The following is a 24,511-nucleotide window of genomic DNA, read 5'->3' on the forward strand; positions in this document are numbered from 1 at the left end:
CCAAAGTAGGACCCTGATCACAGTTTGTTTTTGGCTGGACTGACTTTTAATCGGCCTTTCAAGCCAGTTGGGACGCCTTAAACGTTTTAAATCCTGACTTTAACTTCGAGCCATAGGCATCGTGATGTAAAAGTGAAAAGTCTAAAATTAGTCTAAGATCTGAGCTGTTTGACACCTATAGTGGAATCACAATATCCGACCTCAGGGGTGTGCGCGCCCGGTGGTGACAGCTGGTGGACGTGATGACTTTGACTCAGGTTCCCCCCTCACAGGATCCAAAAGAGCTAACAGAGCTGTCACAGATGTTGGACGACGGCTGCTCATTTCTCTTAATCACTCCCCTGTAATGACTGCGATGGTCAATGGATTTCCCCCGAGCCGTGGTTTTGTGTTCGCAATGAAACAGCAGATCTAAATGAGGGAGAGGCCAATGTGATATGAAATATCTGGCCACTTGTGGATGTTGATGTTTACCCAGAAAGCTTACAATGTCTTTAACCATAGTATTTGTTTCTGTTTTATATCTTTTATATGTATTTATATGTGTCAGACCTACAAAGCATGGCCAAAAAAGAGAGTAGAACAAAATATACAAAAAAAACAAAATATTGCTGCTCTCAACTGTGCAGCAAAATAGTACCAGCAGAAATTGAGAAAGCCACCTCCTTCATGTGGCAAATACAATAAATTCAACCTTATTTTTGTTTGTTTTAGCATTCCATATACATTTTGTAAAATGCGTTAAAAATGGTGATTTTGATGGAATGGAACATATCTATACATTTCGACAAACAAGTATACTTGTCTTATCTGTTGTTGTGATGGCAGCAGTGGGTCAGCAGATGATCCTGTCAGATTTCTGTTTTGATGGGAAAATGTTCCCCCTTGGAAAGATGAAGATACATCTCTATGAAAACCGACACATGAAGCTATTTTTGGTCAGATTTCCCCTGAGCTCCTATTTGTTACTTTAGGCGCCCAGACAGAAACAGGATGCATCTTTAATGAAGTCGTCAGTTGTGGGCATTGTGAGATGAAGCCCCAACACCCCCCCCCTCTCCCCCCTGCTGCTGAGTTGTAAACACTTCTGCATATGGCTGAAAGTCAGACAAACCTAGCCAACACGCAGATTTCCCTAGAGTTTGCATTAATGAAAACCCTCAGATGAGGCCCAAATGTTTTGCGGGTTGCGAGTTGTTGGAGATATGTTTGTGCATGCGGCACATGCCTTCATTCCACTTTCCAATTTGCAGCTGTAATGAAACCGACATACTCAGTTTTCGTTTTTAAACTCCTTGGAATATCAGATTGCTTTATTTAGACAGGGTTTGTGGATCCCTGAATCACAAACGTGAGATATGCTCAACATGATAGTATTTTACCACCGCGGAGCAGCTAGGGGTTAACAGCCTTGATCAAGCTCACATTAATGGCAACTCTTTAAAGTGGTGTCTTTGACTTTGACTTTCACATTTACCCTCTATTAACAATTAAATGTTCTCTGCCCAGTTCAAATAGAGTCTTTGAAGCACCCATTTTCTGTGTCTGTAGCCCTCAGGCTGTTGCCATCCAACCATCCAGCTTTGATTGTTTTTTTTTTCTATTTTACCACCAGACAGTGCAGATGATTCACAATAAGTAGGCCATGTACCTGTGCCCATACAGAGACGTCAGTTTAATAACTGACAATATTACTGATGCTGTCATCTGAATCCTTTCTAATGATGTTAACTCTACTCAACCGTCTTGAGCTTCAAGTCGTTTAAAAACACTGAGATTCATTCTTGAAAAGCTATTTGTTGAATGTCAGGCCTCATATTGTTATAAAATTGCTGTGAAGTGTCCATTAATGCTGGCAGACATAAAAGAGTGCGACAACAACCATTCAAGCGGCAAACTACACAGACGCAGCAATTTACAGCATCAATTATGGATATAGATGAGTATATTGAAGCGCAGATGTTTGTCAGTAACATAAAAGGCTGAAATGGTTGTTTCATAATGTGTTGGAAGTGCTGTGCTTTCCGATCCTTTCGACTTTGTGTGGTGAAGCACGTACAGTACTGCTGCATGCCAGCGACTTGATTCCTGTACTGCTACAATATAAAATCACAGTAGAAATGCAGCAATCTCACAAATTTATGTCCAAGGAAGCGACTTGTTACTGATAAATAATTAAAGGTGGAGATAGGCGCACTGCCAGTTAAGTTAAAGGAGTAACTCATTTCACTTTCTTTCAGTCTTTATGCTAAGATAAGCTGACCCACTCCAGCTACGTACCTAGCTTACAAACATTAGATTGTTGTCAATCATCATATCTAAATCTTGGCAAAAAAGTGAATAAGCTGCTGAGCAGGTCTTATTGCAGCCTGCAGTACAGCCTTTTCCTTGTTGCAGTTGATGAGTGAATATCTTGCCGAAATCATTTGATACTGTCACTGATCAGGACTCAATCACAATTCAGTGTTGCATGACCTGTAATGATTTAATCCTTCGAGATACTGACAAAGGAGGTTGCTAACACAGATTCGTCATTCACTTCCCTTTTACCATCGATCATCTGGATCTCGAAACACACTGTATGTATCGGACATGAGCGGCAGCAGCCTGTTACTCACCACATGAATTGCACATACTGTTCCCACAAATCAGCTAATTGCATCATCTGTAATAACATTCAAAAATACGTTTGTTTTCTCTCCGTGTTATCCTGCTATTCCTGCTGCTGGTAAAATCTGACGAGGGAGTGAAAACTGATAATGACCCCTTACCAATTTTTCCCATTATCATGCGGAAGCATCATATCACCCCATCATGAATTTGGGCAGCCAGCAGAGATTTGGTAGAGACATGCGGCAGTCCTATCTCACCCAATTCTCTCTCTCTCTTTTTGTACTTCCTTATAAGAAAATAATGATAAGAAACGAATGTGCCTTTAATAACCATTAAGAGCAGAAAGACAGCATTTACATTTTGACAATGCACTATTTAAAAAAAGAGACTCCATTAAAAAAAAAAAAAAAATTAAACATGCATTCTGAACAGTTTCCATTTACTTTTCAGACAAAATTAAGATTTTAAAAATGAATATCACTTCGCCTCGGACAGAAAATCTGCAGAACAGAAAGAGCCATAATGATGAAGAGTTATTACGACTTGTGTCTGGCTCTGTAAATCCAGTTGAACTCTCTCTCAGAAAAGTAAAGTCTGTGAAAGTGAAGAATACAAATGAAAAGAGAGTAGAAAAGTCAACACCAGGCTGCCAGCAGACATGGATAAATAATATTTTAGTCATCTTCAATTAAACCTTAGATCTCCAAGCTTAAAGTCAGATATGAGGCTCTTGGAATGGAGAGCATTGTATTTATCAAACGTAGGCTGCGATATAAGCCAAGATGTATTGCTTTAGAAGTTTTGATACAAGTTCAGTCGTTTAATTTCAAGTGTGACTACTGTGTTTACAGTAATACATCATCCACGCAAAATGTTTATGTGAACAAAGACAAGTTGCCTACCTTCTGCCTTTGCGTACATACTCTCCACTATCTTGGATTGACTTAATAGCTCCTGTATAATGTTGTTAATGAATACATTAAATCAATCTAGCTAATAACAAATTATGATAGATATGTTTACAGTGCCATCCACAATACTTACAAAATGACACGTAAACCTCTGTATTGTTAATGCAAAACAACAAAAACTGAACATAAGTCTCACAAAGGCAGTATTTAGGCAGTACAGGTGTTCATGTTATCATGTCCACCCCCCCTTTAGTTGTATTAATCTAAATCATGCACCCCTTAAAACTTTCCAAGTTACCCAAATCAGCCATCTTTTTGGTCTGTGATAGCACACACCCTGACATTATTTAAATTCACCGTCGAGCATAAAGTTAGAAAACGATCAAATTCTACTCAAAAAAACACCAAAGAAATTCGCCGTGCCCGTTTGAGACAAGTGAGCCGAATGTTTAGGAATGCAATCAGCTTTTCACAGACGCTATTTCCCAAGATGTGACGCTGCCTGAGGAAGCTTTACTACACCTGAAAGCCCTCTATTATCAAAGTGACTGTGACACCTCAGCTGAAACAGGGACTGAAATGCTACAAAACACATCGAAAAAATTCCCAGTGTGGATGCTTTCAGCAAGACAATTCACAGACGGTTATACCCAGCAATAAAATGCTTAATCTTCCATATTTGACATTGTTATATTGATAGAAATTGGTGTATCAAGAAGTTCCATCCAGGCTGACAAGTCAATTACACTCTCTGCCTTAACATGGAGTATGAGTTAATATGCATGAAGACATGTCCCCCTCACTTTTCAGAATCGTATTTTTGTTGGCCACTAATTGTCGCATTTTTTGCCCTGGGTTTTACCCCTCAGGCAAGATGAGGGCTGTAAACTACTTAAAGAGCCTCTATTCAGTTAAAACCCAGTAATTTATTCTATTTTTATTTAGAGACAATTCTCCCTAAAAGACGCTAGAACTTATCATCAATCAAAGATAAGGCAGTAAAGGACAGTACTGCCCTTTTTGTAATAAAGACGGAAATAGATTACAGGAGTAAAAGCACTGTCAGAGTAGGACTTTAGAGTTATTTATGACGCCTCCTACACTGACTTTCAGCAAGGAGAATGATTCCTCTGAGGAGAGAGCTGCATAGTAGAAATCATTAAGATGTGTCATTCTCTGACAGTTGCAGTTTACAATATGTATATATGTACATATCAGTGTTTTATATATATAGATATGATGACAAAATTAAGTAAAACTCTTTATCTTTAATCTTTATATTAACAAATATGCCATTTAGACTGCAAATAATCACTGCAAGCCTGTCACGTGGTTTAAAAATAAAGGCAGCCCATATGTTTGCATTAAAATAGTAAGTCATTTGACTAAGCTGTGTGAAATGATTTTACAGACTATAATAGGGCCGCATCTTGCAGCGATAATGTTCTTCTCTCTCTCTCTGAACACTGTCTCCTGCAACTCCTATCAGGTTAGGGCAGCTCTCCTAAATATTGGCTGTGATAGGAAGGACATCCTAAGTTAGGAAAGTTGATATATTGCTTTTAGGACTGAAAATGTGTCAGTTTTTGGCCAGTTAGGAGTGATTTCCTATGCTTGATAAATACGGATAATCGCATATCTCTTTAAATCACCATCATTATGAAAAGTATGACAACCAATTTCATCATAATTTGCTGTGCTAGATGATATAAATGTATATAATACTATATATATACTATATACTTTACACACTAGTATGTTTATATAATACTTGTTGGTTGTAGAACCTCTGATTGTACTGCACTTGTGGGGTTTTCTTTTCACACACACACACACACACACACACACACACACACACACACACACACACACACACACCTACCTTTTAAACATCATACATACAAAGATGCACACTCACTACTACACACATACATTAACCTGTACACACTGCAAACATGAGTGTATACACACACCCACACACACTAACAGAGTTCCTTCTCGCAGAGCTAAACATGCAGTCATGCATGAACACATACTGTTTGAATGTATGCACACACATATACACACATACACACACGCACACACACACACACACACACACACAAATGCATTGATTCCTGATAGAAGGTCTTCTCACAAGCGGTGTCCATTCTTCTTGCAAGCAAAGCTGACACTTTACAGGCATGAGCAAGTCCATGAGTTAAATCCACACACACTCACACACACACACACACACACACACACACACACACACACACACATACACACACACACACACTGACAGCTCAATTTTCTACTGCATAAGTGCTTTTCTGTCCATATCCACTGTGTTAGCGTTCCATCCTGCTTTTGCCTTGCGTAGGTGGCAGCAGCTTCTTCCAGATTCAGTGGCGGTGGAGCTCCACGCTGTAACATCCACCCTTTGCCTCCACTTTGTCTGTTTCGCGCTTGTACTACGTTCATGCCAGTTGCTTCAAACTAGGTCAGAAAACTCAGGGTAAAGCAGTGACGTGCTCATGCATATGTCACTGGATATTAGTTGTATCATTGTTATTAGGCAGGCAGAGTTCCTGAGGACAATTGTAACTCACTCTATTGTATATGGAGAGCTTCATTTGTCAACTTGTCCATCAGAACATTGAATTAGAGGTCTTTTTTTGGACTAATGAAAGCAATGAATGTGCAAATTCTGAACTTGGTAATCATTCCAAGGTTACAGATGATACCACCTAGGGTTGTGTCAAGTGAAAATCACTCAGATCCGTTAAATACTTCATTTTGCACCAGATTTGTACACCTGCAATGTCCCTTAAGCAAACAATATAATAATCAAATGCAAGTATTTGGGATTATTTGTAATTTGGCAAAGGCTTATTACATTTAATATGGATTTTATATTATATGTTATGTCCTTTTATTTGCACAAAATTCATATTTCAATTCATCACTGCTGCTTCTGTCTGTATATAAGACACCTATTCCATGTCTGTCTCGGAACAGCGATAGAGGAAAAGATATAAATGGCAAACGTTTACTGTATATGTGCACATGAAAGAAATACTTTCCATTTAAGGCAACAAAGCATGGTTTTGTTAAGTGGATTGCTAATAATCCACTATAGATGTATATATATGCAATTAGCTCGTACTTATTTATTGTATTTTTCTCTTCTCAATCTCACACAGTATTTTCATTTAAACAGTGGCTTTGAGAGAGAGCCGTTTGTTGAGTCACTTTTGGCAAGAGTCTCAGTATCAAATCCTGTTCAAATTAGAGCTCCAAACGTCCAAAAGAAAGATATTATGAAGGATATCGACTCTCTACACTTGTGGACAGAAGTGTAAAACCTCAAATGATGGAATTTCCCGTGGAGTAATAGTGTTGCCTCTCCCCACATGTCCCAGATACTTTCAGATCCCTTGCTTCTCGCCGGTACCTGTAAACACTCTTGAAGACCTTCATTCTCACAGAAAAAGACTTCACAGTACCACTTGACCAAAACGTTGTTTATTAATATAAGCAATGTACCACGCACTAGAAAAAAGATACCTATTTTCACTCTAGATCCTGTTTTCATAAAATATTTCCCCCAGGACTGCTGATCCAAGATCAGAGTGGCTTTTTTTTTTGTTGTACAGCCCCGCCCTCCAGAGACCTCACTGACTATCAAAACAAAATTGGTTCGCACAATAAAGTAGGAGTAATACATGATTTTCTGACACCTCGGTGCAACTGACGCACTGCTTTTCAGAATAGAAGCCAGGAAACTTTAATGGGGGTGATGAGGTCTCCGGAAGAGGCTCTTGAGCGAGTTCATTATGCTCGCCAGTGCTGATCCTGGGTTAGCACTCTGATTCCAAAGGGGCTTTATAAATACAGGTCCCAGTCAGTTGAAACACACAGGTGATTTTCATTAAGACGTAGAAAATAGTGATTTTGTTTTATTGAAGTATCTCAACGGACTAAGACACTTATAAAGTGTAGTAGAAATATCAGAGGTGAGGAGAGTTTACTGCGGTGTGGGCCAAGCTCTGTTCAATTCAGTCAGTTCATAGATAGATTGATAGATTGATAGTTAGATAGATAGATAGATCTAATGTTGAAACACTAATGAAATTTCACTGTCTCACATGAGCTAATATATTAAATCAGCAGAGTAAGTAATGGCCCATAGGGTAACAGCCCTTCTGCTGTCTCTCTAGCATCACTCGAGGCGATTTGATTTGTAATTACAAACCTCTGGACAGGACACAAATGTGTCTGGAGGCCTTATGAATATGCAGTACCCCTAAATATAAACTCATTTAGGCTGCTTGAACTGACTGAACTGGAACCAGATTGACTCCGGCCTCGCTACTGGCCTAACTTACATTCCATATATAACTGTATGAAAATAGAAACATTAATTAGATACATCTTACATAAAAGCTTTTCTCTGAACATACAAATACTGGGGAAAAAGTGTGTGTGTGTGTGTGTGTGTGTGTGTGTGTGTTCGGGGAGGAGGAGGAGGGAAAAGGGGGTTTGATTGTTCTACAAAGCCAAACAACTGCAAAAAACACCATAGAACAGTAAACAAAACCAAAATGTTTCAAACCAGCCATCGGTACCGTCCATCCCTGCGTTGTTATTTTGCACTCGTGGGTCCGTACATGTTTGAGGAGGGGATGTGGGACTCCATCAAGAGTCATTAACAACCATCCTGGATCATCCATTTTTCAATGCTGCTCTGTGTACAGTATGTGAGGGTATGGAGTATCACAATATATAGAACTTATTTTACAGCACCTGTGATCATTGCCAGCTAGGCACAAGATGATGTACCTTTAGGTCCTGCATATGGCAGGACATCAGAAAAATTGAAGCTTTCATCTAGGCTCCAATCTACTTAAACTCTACTTCTGAAACTAGATGGAATGACTCTAATGCAAAATTAATGGGCCATGTATAGTATATGTTTGTATGTGCTTTAGGGTTTGAGTGGCTTGTGGCCAAACCTAATATTTCTGCAGCTCGTATTGTGCCAATACCCAATATATACTGTATATCTATATACTGAACAATGTTCATGCCAAATGATTTTGTGTTTACCCAGAGTTACATCATGCGCAGCTGAAACTCTCCATTGAAATCCATGCTGATGAAATTTCTTTGGGGTTCGTAAATTCTTAGAATAGTTCGACATTTTGTGAAATACGCTAACTCCTTTTCTTGCCAAGAGTTAGATGACATGATTGATACCACTCTCATGTCTTTACATTAAATATGAAGCTAACTTGGCACAAAGACTGGAAACCAAGGGAAACAGCTAGCCTGGCTCTGTTCACAAGAAACAAACTCTGCCTAATAGCACCTCTAAAGCTCACGAATTAACACGTTACATCTTGTTTTTTTTATCCCGTATCAAAATCCGAAGTGTAAAAATTAAATTTCACTTAGTTATGGGTTGCCAAACTATTTTTTGGCCAAGACCAGTTGCCAGGCAACCAGAGGAAGTTACTGGTCCTCAGTATATCCCCACATAAAACGCTAAAACTTTAGAGGTCCTGGTAGGTGGATTTTTGTTGCCTTTGAGGCTAGCCTTTTCCCCGTTTCCACTCTTTGTGCTAAGCTAAGTTTGCAGTGCTGTTATCATTAGCATACGGGCTCAGAGTGGTATCAATCTTCTCAACTAGCACTTGGCAATAAAGTGAGTACCGTAAATTCTCACATAAAAGCCAGCATCCAAATAGTGTCTTAAATCATCTCAAAAAGACTGAGCGGGGTGAAAGCATTAATTCCATCATCCATTTTGTGACAGAAATAATGTTTTCATACTTGTTTCTGGAAAATAAAAACCTGTCTCTAATATAAGTCTGTCTCTGCCACTGACGTAAAAAGGCTGACCACTGATCAGCAGTATAGTTCCCAAAATGTCAAGAAATGTCTTTCCTTTAATCCAAGGTAATCCATAGGCCCTATTAAAAATAAAATGAAAATCTATATAAATAAGAATGACCGTGTGTAAAATAAAATGTGAAACTGTTTTCATATAGCTGTTGTCAGGAGAAACCAGCACTGCTCAAACCCTAATCTGTTTATTCGTGTACTGTAACATAGTACAATATGCCAGGGGATGAGATTAGCATGTTTAGTATTAGATTGGTATATATTTATGCAGTTCTTATAGATTGTGTGTAAGAAAGTAACCCAGTATTCATTATAAAACACCCAAATCTTTTTGGCATCTACTGTAAACTGCATCGCTTGGTCATAAAGCATCATGAACAAAAGCTCACTGACTTAATAAACAAGATTTTACCAGACAACCACTGCCCCTGACATTAACTCCTATTCAACAATTAACAACTGATGTGTGAGCTAGTCGACTTGCTGTGAAAATACAACTAATTCTAATAATAATAAGAAGAATAAGAAAACGTTACTATATTAGAAACTAATTCTAGGGTACAACTAAAACTAATGTGCTACAAAATGAATGATGAGTGTTAGTTTTAAAGATCTCCAGGGATGGTGTTCCGGGTTTGTTTCATCAAAGAATAAACAGCTCAGCATGCGGCGGTGTGGTGGATGAGGTAATAAAGATAATGGAGGGAACTCTGAAGCTGCGTCTCTCGGTGCCGCACCCTTTCTAAAGAAGGCACTATGGGTGCTTCGCCATCTCGAAGACCAAGATTCAGCAATGCAACCCCGTCCCCGAACGTCTCTTAAGTCACAGCTGTCTGTTGTTTGGTTTCTGAGAGAGTCACAAACGGGACCTATCCATTCAAGTTAATGCTGGCGGCACGTTGTTCTACTGCTGAGCGTTTTATTCTCCTTAGAATGCCACTGCTCAAAGTATCATGGCCTTTACATTGTGCACCACTGCACACATGTATTTTTTAGTCATACCACTCCAGAGGCAGCACATCTTTCACAATTCCCACAGAGTGGATCTACCTCGTTTCCTCCTCCACGCTTAGTTTTGACCTTAAATCACGAGCCGCGGTGCTAAGTGGCGGGGACTCTGGCTGTTTCAGAGGGGCCCATGGATCACAGCCCAAGACCGACTAGAGGTAGAGGTAGCTGACCCAGTAGACTATGTTGAAGAGCAAGAAGGAGGTGGGGAAGAAAACCCGGGAGTAGGAATCCAGCTCGCGGATGTTGACGTGGATCCGTCCTTTCTTCCAGCCGCCTTCTTTACACTCCTCATAGCAGCAGAAGAAGCTCTTGCAGTCTTTCCCGTCCAGGCACTCGTACAGGCAGTTGTCGTCGTAGTCGTGCCAGAACAGGGAGTTGCCCATGGGCATCATGGGCCGAGGGGTGTGACCCATGTTGAAAGATGAGTAGGCCTGTACGGGATGACAGAGAGAGAGTTATGGTGGAGGCACTGGTTGTTTGTTAAACCCCTGTTTACATATCATGTATGTAGCCATCAAGCACATAGTTAAAGCTGCTTTTACAGGATTTTTGTTTTAAAACAAGTCTGGGCCAACCCATGGAGGTAACATTAGCTTAACTAGCTCGCTACAGCCAATCAAATCTGCCAGTGACAGTTGTCATTTCTGCTGGTAAAATTTACAATTGCCGGCTAGAAATGAGAAGCTTGCTTTTGTCTGCCTCTGTCTGAAATCAAGGATCCATTGTTTGAAAAATGACTATGAATTTTGATGGTTAATCAGCATATGAACTGATGGAAAGCTTGACAGGTATGGCTAACTAAGGCGGAGGGCCGTGGTTAGTGAACGGTCAATTATGGATGACTGCCTTGCAGAAGTGAATTCTGTTCAGGTGTGGATTACTCTCAAGCAGAATTACCACTACTTTTGACATAGAGCAAGCCTAATTTATGAACATTAGAGTATGTTCATCATTGTGGCAGTATGCCGTTCTCAAAATGCAAAATGCCTTTTTGCTGCATTGCATTCTGGCTCATTGAAGCTGCGGTGGAGAAATTGTGCCACTTCTAGTGGATTACACTGTGTGATTGATTTGTAGTGTAAAATGGCAAACCTATAAAGACACAAAGCCCTGACATGTATTTATTGATGGAAAAACTATCAAACTCCACTATTCATGTGCTGAATACATCTGAAAGTGATGTTCCATTCTCTGCATTTGTACATTTATCAGTTAGAATAAGAAAAAAAACACACTACCTAACAACAAAATGGGCCAAATCAATACGCTTTTGTGATAGCATAGTGATGTCTAGGTTTTTTTTTGAAGTTTATTTTCACTCTTGGAAGTACTAATTACTTGATATGTTTCAGCATATATGAAAGCAAAACTACTGATTTCAAAAACAAAAACATATAATAACAAGGATCACTGTTATTCATTATATTTTATCATTTTAATGGTGACATAATGCAGCTATAGCCTGAATTAGACTGGAATGCTGAAAAAGTACCTCCTGAGAAAATATATTATGTGACTTCCTCCCTGATGTTTATAAAATCGTATGGGACAACCCAATTGGGGTAAAATCTTAACACATTCTTTGAGGAAGAGTGGGAGGCAGGAGAGGGAGAGAAAGAGAGACGTGTCTTGTGGAGTAAGAGAATTCACTGAGTGGGCGGCACAAAGGGGCCACACAGATCGGGGGGAGGGAAATATGAGGCTTCCCCACAGACAGGCCAGGCCAAAATACAGCAGAGTGCCAGAAATACAGAGGAGGGGACTGAATGTAACACAACTTAATTGTTCAGCCCGAGCTGACAGTCTTTTTAGCCCTGAGACACATTCAGCAGAACTCCTCTACACTGGGAGGAAATAATGAAGAGGGAGGGGATCTGGAGAGAGGGAAATGACAGCAGCGGTGGCTGACTGCCGCCATTAAAGCTTTTGCAGCAGGTGCAACCTGGAGAACGCCCACACACAGCATTAGGCTCTCGCACAGGAGCGATTGCTAGAAAAGAAATGTTTTCAACTGCACACATGTGCTCATAAAGACACACGTCAGACGCCTGGGAAGACATTGTGCACTATATGTATACTGTATGTACATGTAGTATATGTTGAAACCCTATGGATTCAATCAATATGAGTTCAATACGAGATGAGTTTCTGAAGGCTGATTTTATTGGACTGAAAACAATTTTTTTATTGGCTTATTAGGTGGCACTAGAGTGACTATACCCAGATTTTCAAGCACTTGTCCTTTTTTTATCCTTTGCTTTTCTTTGTCCAGCCAGCTACATCACGATCATTGGTACTGATCCCATGGGTGCCCGGGGGTCATGAGGGCTCCTGAGGTTGGTATGGCACCCATGGTCCAAACTAATGAGAACCACTTCAGTAACAACATTCATCGTATTTTGCATGCCGGCTTTACATTATCATTATTAATTGTGATACACACGGACAGATTATGAGATAATGGGCCCCTGGGCACAGGCATTTACCAGGCCCCTCACCCCTCTTGCATAGGAGCAAGACACCCAGACTACTGGTCATTTTGTGTCTCTTTGTGGTCATTTTGTTTCTAATTGCAGTCATTTAGTGACTCTGGTCATTTTGCTTCTCTGTATGTCTTGGTAGTTAATTGATTGACTTTGGACAAGCAATGGTAACAGTCTCTTCATGTTCAGTAATCCATCCATGTTGATACATTACTGAGACCATCATATGAATGATTCTGATTAAAGATGCGTGCTTTACAGATTCATGCAAATGTGCTCTAAGAAAGAACATTTGCTGTAGTTGAGGTAGATGTTAACATACAGAAAAGGCAAAGGCAGAGTCTAGTATGCATACATTCACCACAGGCTTACCATTCTCTGCGTTTTGGCTGGAGGTCTGCGTACAATGTAGGAGTAGTAGTTGAGCATGGCATACTCGATCATGGCAGCGAAGACGAATAGGAAGCAGACGGTGACAAACAGGTCCATGGCCGTCACGTAGGACACTCTAGGTAGCGAGTTCCTGGCCACTGTACTCAGGGTGGTCATGGTCAGCACTGTGGTGATACCTGGGAAGGTAATACATATATGAGGAATGCAGGAGCAACACCTTGTGAAGAGAATTCACTGTGACTGCATGATGAATAGCTGGTCAGCACTGGGGTGGCCCATGCGTAAGTCAGTGATTATATAACATGTGGGCAGAGGTTTATTAATCATCATTAATAATGCATATGGGGCATTCTGGGTAAATGTCCCCATTCTTTCATCAATCCTGTCTTCTATTAAACAGCTGCGGTGGGGATTTGTTTTCAGTGTGGTATAGCAGTATAGTTAAAATGTAAAATGTCTTTTCCCTTAGTTTTAAAGTGTGATAAAAGGTATGTGTCAGAAATCCATTTGCAAGGTTAAGAACAGTGGAGCCACATCAGAATTATGAGGGGAATCTTCTCATGACTCGCGATGATCTTATCAGCGTGAATCAGCCTGGTGACAGCATTGACTCTTTCGATGCCAGCCTCACTCAGCTCAGATTTGAGCTTGTGAATCTCCTCTGCATGACCCTGCAACAATGACCTGGTGTCATTGTAGAGTTGGTCTTTGAGCTCTTCAATTGTTCGCTCAGCTTTTGCAGTAGAGTGTTTATATTTACTGCTAACATCTTCCAGCTTGGTCTGTAAATACGAGGCCTTTCGCAACGCACCTGCATATTTGCAGTGAAACAGGTGCTGCTTGTACTGGGAGTCTTCCAGTTGGGCTTTGAGAGAAGCGTTCTCCTCCTTCAGATCACATCTGACCCTGCCCTCTTTGGGTTTAAAATTGGACCTGCCCTGGTGAGGCCAATTCCCAGCAGATGACAGGTGTGAATGATGGAAATTAGGCTGTAACACATGCATTAGCTTGACCACTATAGTGAAAATGTGTAATAGCCGGGTTGGGAAAGTACTGCCAATCGCCTGTCAACTGCAAGGTAACTAACCTTTTCTAAAATTGTTGCAAAATTGTGAAAGAGGCTGTTATCAGTATCGATAATTTCCTGTCACGCTGGCAAATAAGTATTCTAACTGGAGATAACTTTTAATTGTGTCTCATTGTGTCATCAGTGCCATTGTTTGAGAAATTACTCCCCATGGTGTCTTAAAGGAGAATATTGTATTCGCCTGGTGAAATGAAATCAATTCTTTCAAAGAAAGCTGAACCCAGTGACATTAATGCCCACTGGGGGCATCGATATCTACTGCTGTGACATACACATCATTCTCGTAAGCTCGCCGTCTTCCCCTCCCTTCCTCTCCTCCCTCTCTTCATGCCACGTCTCACCCTCCTCTCCCTCTCCGTCCCTTTCTCTCTCCCCCTCTGTCTCTTTCATCCTCATCTCCCACGTCTTTCATGGCAGAGTGTGCCACTGTTTTCGCCTGTGGTTTCCATAGAGACGAGTTGCTCCCATCTATTTCAAGCTACCTCCTCTGGTCTAGTGCTCGTCTAGACTACCCCCCCCCCCGCTCATTAGATTTAAGCGCCAAACTAGGTAAATGAACAACTCTCTGCTTCTAATACCTTAAACCTTACTATCTGTTCAAATCCTAACGTACTGTAGACTGTGTGATCTCAATAAAATAGTAAGCGCTTTGACACCACTTGTTTCTTTGTTTTTGCTTTTTCCCTTCTTTTGTTATCACAAGCTACCCACCGGCTGCTCACAGTTTGGGCCGTTATTTCAAATCAAGGTCATGCGTTTTCTCTGTACAGTTTAATTCATTCTCTGGGAATTGTCTCTACATGATGCCATAGCAACCGGGTGAATCCTGTCTGTGCAGGCGATCTGAACAACACAAAGTCTCACATCTACCGAAAACAAGGGAAGTGAGAAAAGCTCCAGTACATATGCCTGCGCAAGGCAAATATGCTACTGACATTCTCAGAGTGCTAAATAATCTCGATGGTGTGATCACAGCAACATGAAAGAACAGATTTTGTGTCTTTCACATGCAAGTAAATGTCCTAAATAAGACTTTAAAGACATGCTAATTGGCATAAAACAGTGTCATACGTGTGTAGTGGTGATGGAGCATTGCCACAATATGTTAACAAATATCAGACGTTGACCTTTGTTGTGTGTCCAGGGGTAAACCAGGTGGAACAGACCACAGCTTGTGCTCATGGAGCGTCTATAAATAGTACTGAGGAGTACCAGACAAGGATCAGTGGCCAGGTCACAAGACTGCATGGGTTTTATATTATGACTACAGACTTAATGTGTCCTGAGACCAGTGCTTCTTCTATTTTAGCTGAAAAGATAGGATACTGAATTTTGGTCAAAGCTGCAATTTGTAACTTTCTGCATGTTTGTACAACTAAGCATTCAGTGTTGTATTTATGAAGCTGTTTTACCTCATTTTTGCCAGTTTCTTTCCTCTGCATTGACAAACAATATCTCTGATTTGTTCAATTTCTATAGGTCTGGTGTCATGCCCATTGAAAAGTGTGGTAAGAACAGGCGACCAATCAGAGTTTTGGATTAAGAATGAGGATGTCATCTTCCTACATAGATAACTATCTATCTATCTAGGGCTGAAACGATTAGTCCTTTGCGAGTTTGGTTAATTCATGTACAGCTATTTTTATAATTGATTAATCATCAAATTCATTTGAGGAAAAATGCCCAAAATTCATTGACTCCTGCTCCTCAAATGAGAATATTTGCTGGTCTTTTATCATGTCTTGTGTTAGAGTTAAGGTTATCTATGGGTTTTGGACTGTTGGTCGGACAAAACAAGATTTTCTAATGTGACAATTTGGGCTTTTGGTTACTATTTTCTGAGATTTATATGGATAAAATGGTGGAATTTTAGCTTTAAGGCCATATTTCCCTTAAACCCATTTGCTCTCAGTCATAAATAGGGTGTCACTACTGTCTGTTTGTATCAGTATGTTTGTTTTGAAGAGCAAGAACAAAGAGTAGAGACAGCAGCCCCAAACAACAATGAACACACACGTTCTGACAAAGTAGGCTAATGTGATGTTGAAATGATGCAGTTAGAACAGTTGGAGTGGAATAAAAGTGTGTATTATTTGCAAAAGTGAAGGCGTTCCTGGTTTTAAGCTGTGGAGCACTCCAGCAGATTTTCCACCACATCAACACGAAGTAAAATGCAGTGTACATGGGAGCTGACAGTCTCCTCGGCGAGAGCCTTGTTTGTTTATGGCAATTATGCTGATGTTTTCAAATTAATGTGCTAGTGATTGAGGTCAAAATGCTACACATGGCAATTTTAATCTAATCTGATTAAAGGTGTTTCACGCACAATGTAGAGGCCTTGACTTTAAACCACATCTCGCATGCATGTAATCAGTCAGATAGCCCTACATGAGTCCCCTCTGACCAAGCAGACCCTCAGACTAAACAGCCTGCAGCAAGTCTCCTCTCTATGATTTATTTACTCAGCCATGTATTTTTTGATGATGGGCTTGATATCTATAGACCATGATATATGAGGCAACTTTAAGGGCAAAGAACATCCTTGTATTTATACTTTAATTACAGTATATGAACTTCCTATTGGCGTGAAACATCTGAACACATTCATGACCTTGTGGCTAACCTTTTTTTGTTTGAAGTAGTGACTAGTGCCATTAGACTTATCACTTGACAGAAAGAAACTGCTCAAGGATAAAAACATCATCCGATCATATCGCGACTTTGTCCCTGTGGTGAGCACAGCATCTGATTTAGATTCCCCCATCTCTTCACAGCGCGGTTTGAGACTGGGACTGATGTCTCCGTACCACCACCTATCTTTAACTCACTGCCTTCTTGGTTGAGTTCCCATGAGGAGCATTGTCAGCTCTTACACCCAAGCTGACATATCACCTCTGACAAGCGTTTGTGAATATGACGGCTCTCACAGGGAAACCTTGGGCTTTTAAATGTTATCTCTCTTTTTTTCCCCCCACCACACCCCTATCATGAGAAATAAGCTTCTTTTGTTGCCAGTGCTTGCTGCTAGCCAGGGACCAATATTTGAGATGAATAAATACAAACCAAACAGGGTGTTGTTTGGGTATTGGAGCCGTTTCTTTGGTTTAAAATAGTTCTAGTGGAAACTGTGGAATACTGAGACTGTCCAACCAAAAAAAACGACAGTGGTTTCAGCAAATACCCCAAAACGACTTACGTTTACATTCATAGCCCTATGCTGTAGAAAGTAATGTCAGTCGGACGTAAACGATGAAGTAGTGTGACGTTGTTTTAGAGCCGAAAGTCAGCATAGGGAGGAGATTGGGGTGGTTGGGTGAGTCAACAAAATGTTGAATATTTAAATGGGAGGCTGCTGTTCGCTTCGTGTTTCCTACCAACAATCAACATTGGTTTCTTTTAACCACCACGATTATTGCCAAATCCTAACCCCCAGGCAAATATTTTAACCCAAACCATGATCTTTCCCTTATCTAACCCTTAACCCCACTCCCGCAAACCTTAGTGGTGTCAGTTCAGATCAAATTGTTTTTATTTTTGGGACATTGACTTGTAACAGTTTTGGAAGGCAATCATAAATTATATTGTCCTGCCATTAGGGGCGTCTGATCCGCAAACACTTACAGTATATGTGTCATTCTGGAGGGCATTACAAATGGCATATTTTGTCTTTAGGGGGCAAAGTAAATCTGTGGGTAGCGTTTGTTGAAAGTTCAATTTTTGTGAGCGCAAATTCGTATCCCTGACTAACTGCAAACCATCTTGACAGTACTGACTAATTTTAACAATGCTCGAATGGGAAGCAAAATCGCCTTCCTCTTAGTATCGATGTTCCCATGAACAAACTAGCCACAACGAATGGTTGCCAACGAGTTTAGATGTGCCACTTAAGCAGACATCTCAAAACCTTGGCACACAAAACCAAAGATATCAGCATTTTGGCTGCATTTTTTGGCCTCCACGACTCAGCCCAAGATAAGTGGAAGAAAATGGATACATGGATGTTTTTTGCGACCGGGGTGAACTGGTCCGTTTTAAGCTGTTAAACTTTTGTGACACCATGTGATATTCTATATCACCCTGGATAACTCTGTGTGGCATGATGATGGATGTTACCGCCCAGTTCGATTCACTCCAGTGCCACACTTCTCTTTTACCCTCTTGAGCTCCACATTCTCAACTTGTGCCTCAGGGTGGGTGTAATTCCCATCAACAACCCCCCGTATCTCTGTCAAGATCCATCTGAGCTGCAGAGATTGAGGTCTAATGGGAGTCAACCTGAGCTCAGCTCTCTTACTTCCAGTCCGCTGCTATCCAAACGTCCTGCCGCCGAAGGAGTAGCAGGTGAGTGACAGCTCTTTGGAAATACCACCTGGAACATGTTAGCAGCTTGTCAAGGCACACTTTCTTCAGGAGTGGGGTGGGGGCAGCAGCATCACCTGCCTTTTTCTTGGACTTCAACCTCTCCGTGATACAACTGATCTTCCTCCCTGCTTCTGACATTTCTCACCGCTACGTGCCAGAGGCCTTTGCTTTGCTTTGCCTGTTTTGTCCCTCTGTTGTGCCCAGCTTTTCTTCCTCTTATCTCCCCTCTCCCCTTAGCCCTGGGATCAGGTCTCAGGCCAACCTGAAAACAGGGGCGATGTACTAGAGAACAAAGGCTAAACGACTTTCTGTTGTTGAGCTGAATGTGGATGTTTATCAGGACTGGGACAGCTTGCTACCTAATGTCTGAGGAAGATCAGTAGCCTTTCATTGCCTTGGGTCATGTATCACACCACCACCCACGTATGGAAGCCTTGCCTGTCTTGGGTTGTTGTTCACGCCAGGCAGACAGACAGGTTGACAGAGTGATAGAGAGACAGGCGGGCACAGACACAGCAGTGTGATACACATTAAATAGAGAGGTGTAAGCTGTGAAGAAACAGCAGCAGGTATAACTGTGAATCAGTGACCAAACACTGGGAAAGAAGGTGTCACTTCCTAGCAAAATGAATATGAAATAAAACCTCTCCAGTGTGTCTGTCTTAATCTAGTTATGAGACTTTTAGTTGATGAAAAATCGAATTAATCAGCTTTTGGTAAAGAGCAAAGAAGCAGTAGTATTTCAGCACATATCTTCAGCTTCGACAAACAAAAGACTTCTCAACACACTCTGAAAATAAACCTTTGTGTTGTTGTCGCCCTTGATCTCATCTGCTTCACACTGTTTCGATGTTCAGCTGTCGCCGTGTCAACTTTCATCAACCTAACAGCAAAGAGTAAGCCGAGCAGAACTCTCAACACAATCTCTTATTGTGATCAGCTTTCATTAACAGCACAAGAGGAAAGGCTCCATTTGGCCTGGTGCACACGCGAGTCATAACGCTAAGTTATTATTGAATTCGATACAACATGAGGCGACTTTATTGTCCAACTATCAGTGAATTTTTTTTCTTTGGGCTTGATAACGAATAGGGACGGACAGAACTCCAATATAACTTCTTTATTACCACAGAGCCGTTCCAGATGACCTTCTGTGATATTGGCTGACTGGCAGGCTGATGAAGGGCAGGAGGGACTGAGCGGAATTAAAGTGCTTCAGAGTTGTGTGTGCTGCCTCGATGCAAGTGACATCGTAGGGTGAAGGTGGCTTGGGGTGAGTTCTTGGGTCAAGTGAGAAAATTTGGATGGTGGAGGTTAATTAGTATCACCAAAGTACCAGAGAGCAAGGCACTGCTCTGGTGGAGTTAACAGTACGACTGTATTATTCAGAGGCTCCCTGGGCTAAAGTTTGTGAAACCTAGGGGGAATTTGTTGTTTAATTTGTACTCCAATTTATGTTGTTACATCGCAACCAAGTCTACAGTTTGGGAGTGAATGAGCCACCCCTTCCAGAATTGGTAGTCCTACACTGACCTGTTGAAACATAGCATGTAATCTGCTGAATTTTGAGAGCAAAAAATGATATCAGTGAGAGAAGTACACTAAAATAACAGATATGCAGGTGTGCAGTACAACTACAATTGTTAAGTAGTCAAAATGATTAATTAATCTCCATAAAACAGTTATATTTATTACACTGTATCAAATAAATAAACCGGCTATGGAATGATGAGCCAGTAAATTTGATTAGGATTATAGTTAAGTTATCTAAAGGCGTAGAGGGGGACTGAGCCATGCAACATGGAGGTATAAATTATTGTTGTGGAGGTATACAGTTTATATATTCACTCTATATTATTATATATTGTCATGGACACGAACTCGTCAGACACTTACCTTGAATTCCACCTTAAATACGGACCATCAGCACAACATCATCATCCACAGGAAAGCACATGAACTAATGGTAGGCATGCAGTGGGGGAGGAAAACAATTCAAAATAATGGTCAACTCATGCAAAGAAAAAGATTAACACTGATGGGACATACATTTCAAAGATGGCTTAATGCACAGCTACAGTTACAGTGAAACATGCATAATCATTTGTGTATGGCTGATAGAAAGACACATGCAAACACACAGAGATAGACAACAGCTTTTTCTTCATTTGTTGTCTTCTCTCAATCCACAACAATGTTGAGAGATGTGCAAGTATTCCAGTAACATGATTGCTTTTGCCGGTAATAACTACTGCAACAAAGACTGAGTAATAATATTGCAGTTACCAATCGAAAAAAAGAAGAAGAGATTATTGCTTTTGCTATCAAGCTGTCTAAATCTCAGATTGAACGGGAATTATCAAAAAAGCTTTAAATCCTGCGACCGACTTCCGATTCATTTCTCTCATATTAGACTCACACAGCTACAGCTTGAATGAGCGGTGGCAGGGAGTTTTATATTATCTGGTGAAAGTATTCCCATCACTTCAATTAAAGCAAATGGATGACAAGATATTGGACATTATCACTATTCCCTACTGCTGATCAGTCACAGGCAAGAAAGGAGTTATCTGCCAATTTGGTGGGTGTAACAGAAAAGCAATGCAATGCAAAGCAATAAAAAAAAAAAAAAAAACGTATTGCAACAAATTACTGCTCCCAAGGAGGATTAAGTTATACAAGCCCGTTTGAAAAGCAATGTTCCCCACAGTTGCCCACACAGCTACATAGGCAGTTGGGTACCTAGGGCCGTCCTTGCAGGCGTGGCGTCACTCTTGATCCAGAAGGAGACCCAGGAGAGGACCACAGTCAGGATGCAGGGGATGTAGGTCTGGATGGTGAAGTAGCCCATCCTTCTGCTGAGGTCAAAGTACACTGTCATCACCACATAGTCACCTGTTGACAGAGAGAGATGGAGTATAAAGCTGTCAATTCATTGTCATTTAATTTCATCCAGACGTTCACGGTCCTCAGAGGATCAAACTTGCTTGGTGATCCCCTGACTTGTTTAGTTTCTAGTGCCACCAGGAGATCAAAAATTGAACTTGTCCAGTGAAATAGCTCAAAATCTACTTGATTGGCACAAAACTTCATTCATTGTTGCCAGATGATGGATCCTAATGAATTTGGTTGACGTTTATGGTGTAGAGTGAAATATTTCAGACAGTCATGTTACCCTCAGGATGAATTCATAACTTTGATGATCCCTTAACATTTCATCTAGCACCACCATCACATCCAAATTTAAATTTGTCCAATACTTTTTATGACCAAATACCTGCAAAGCTAATGACATTCCCATCAGCCTCAGTGGTACTTTGTGTTTAGTGCTAATTTGTTATCTAATTGTCTCCTTTTTTCTTTTTTCCTTTAAAGCACTCTCTGGTTTTGACAAAGGCTATACAGACTTTATATTATTTTTGATATTATTATTAATCAGCAAATATTAGCATGCCAACACTCTAAACTAAGATGGTGAACATGGTATATATTATACCAGCACGTTAGCATTGTCATTGTGAGCATGTTATCATGCTGACATTAGCATTTAGCTCAAAGCACCAGGGTGCCTAAACACAGAATCACAGAGACCTTGCTGTTTTAAGTTGCATCATATTGCAAGGTGACCCTGCTATTTTGTAAGTTACACTTTTTTATCTGGCCATAAACTGCAGACCGTCATCCCTGAGGATCTAAAGCAGCACACTGGCTCATGAGTAAGTCCGATATGTGGCTGGAGGCTACATCACGTCGCGCTCTTAACTTTGGTCATCAAAACTCAGGCCAGAACCATATTCTGCTGCGAGACTGTTGTATTATCCTGCACTTTATCAGAGAAGCTGTGACAGTCAGCAGATGCTTTAAGAAGACAGATCTCTGTATTGGGTTCGGGACTAACAGAATCTAGGTGTACCCTTTACAAAACAGCCAGGGGCCAGGGAATGAACCCTGGGGAACACCACAGAAAAAGAGGCATTTTCTGTCACTGGAGTTTAACTGAAACCCTCAGTCCAGTTTTCCAATATGATTGTCGGAAGTGGCTGAAGCTGTGCTTAGACAGAAACAGAGAAGAAAAGGGGAGAAAACTAAATGGAGCCCTGAAAACAGAGGAAGAAACTTCTCTCTAACTTGAGCAACTACACAATGGCACTGTCAGTGTGAGGGGAAGAAAAATGAGGAGAGTGACAGAATTTATTCTGCTGCCTCTTTAATGGTCCGACTACAGTAGGATGCTTGTTACTGCGAGCGTTAATTGACAGCAGCAGGGAGATATTGAGCTACAACACTTGGCGAACAAAAGCCATTGTTCTGTAACCTTGACAAAGTTCTGCGCATCAGACGAGCATTACTTTAAATATTACTGAAGAATGCTGTTTGATAATCTGCTGCCACTCAGGCATTTCCATGAAAAGTAAGTCGGATTGAATAAAACATCTGTAGAAGGAGACCTTTGTCCTCCGCTCGCTGCTGAATTTCACCTCATACTCTACACCGAATAGAAATAATCACTTTAATCGCCAGGTGCACCAGTGTCATGGTGACACTGGTGCAGCGGAGTGTTTATTGCTTACACAGTTGCAAATGTGTAATAATTGAAAGACTCTCCGTTGATGTTGATGTAATTGAACTATAATGATAATAAAAGTGTCTAGAAACTTCCCTGCTTATGTCAACCAAAATGCCTGATCTGTAGTGAGTTTTCACAAATTCTACATGTTTTTGTAGCGAGGTTTGCTTAACAACAACACTTACATAGATAGCTCTTAAGAATGGACTAATTTTGAAGAATTCGGTGACTCTTAAAGCAAATTGGGGAATAAAGATGTAGTTAGTGGACGAGGAACATGGAGATAAGACTCCAGACAGATCATTCATATAGAGTCAACTCTGTAAACCCCATGGTTGCCAATACAAACAATGCTATTAAGAAAGACCAAAACATTTTATTTTATAACTATGGCCCATTAAGGAAGGATGCATGTAATCACGTCAGGTACTAAAAATAATTAGTTGACTGTATATCACAAAGACTACTGCAAATTAACCGGCTAATTCTCTCCAAAGCAATGTAACAGGAAGGAAATCTTAATCACAACACAGCAGGCACAAAATAAAAAGAGTATTTTGTTATTTCACCAAAATAAAACTGTCCACTTTTATTTTATCTACCCATTTATGTATGCAGAGTGTATGTCCTCCTAAAGCAATCCAAAACCTCTTAGAATTGCAACATAACGCTGGTCAGATGATAAAGAAACAACTGAATTTTATATAGCAATAGGGGTAAATAAAACAACAGTTAATAGTAGCTTCAATTACTCTCCACTTCTTCCCTCTAAATGCAACACTGCACAGATGGACACTGTCCACATCCAGTCTTCTGCTGACAGAATGTTTAATTTGACAGTTTATTGCACTGAAGATAGGCGTCAATTCGCAGTTTTATTTTGCAAGTGTTGCACTATTATACTGTTTAGCTTGCATTAATGACTGTATGGAGGCTGCACAAAGTGTACATCCCCAGAAGGACTATCTATAGCTGCATGGTGACTTCTGTGCTCATACAGTGCATTGTAGCAAACAACCCCTCTGTTTACATTCTGTTAGGACAGTAACAACCCCTCTGTTTACACACTCCTGCAGAATACTTATTAGTCCGGGTTGCCCGCTCTACACTTGTCTACAGACTCTGTCATGCCATACAGTCAGGTCTACTTTCATGTTTGGAAGTTGCAAGGAAAATTGTTTTATTAATGAGCTCA

General features: G+C 40.6%; 1 protein-coding gene across 2 annotated transcripts in view; it reads right to left on the reverse strand.

Annotated features, from left to right (window-relative positions):
• Positions 1-7,293: 7,293 nt before the first annotated feature.
• The window catches only part of LOC139306542 (gamma-aminobutyric acid receptor subunit gamma-3-like), a 70,763-nt gene continuing 53,545 nt past the window's right edge, over positions 7,294-24,511 (reverse strand). The window contains exons 8-11 of one of the 2 annotated variants that reach the window (XM_070930432.1): positions 21,492-21,644; positions 13,280-13,476; positions 10,604-10,855; positions 7,294-7,374 (exon numbers count right to left, since the gene is read on the reverse strand). In XM_070930432.1, coding sequence (XP_070786533.1) covers positions 7,294-7,374; positions 10,604-10,855; positions 13,280-13,476; positions 21,492-21,644 — 683 coding nt within the window. Of the gene's footprint in view, positions 7,375-10,573; positions 10,856-13,279; positions 13,477-21,491; positions 21,645-24,511 lie in introns of those variants that run through there. The other variant, XM_070930433.1, reaches the window with a different exon arrangement.

The sequence above is a fragment of the Enoplosus armatus genome, chromosome 24 (genome assembly GCF_043641665.1).
Source record: "Enoplosus armatus isolate fEnoArm2 chromosome 24, fEnoArm2.hap1, whole genome shotgun sequence".
In the NCBI taxonomy this organism is placed as follows: domain Eukaryota; kingdom Metazoa; phylum Chordata; class Actinopteri; order Centrarchiformes; family Enoplosidae; genus Enoplosus; species Enoplosus armatus.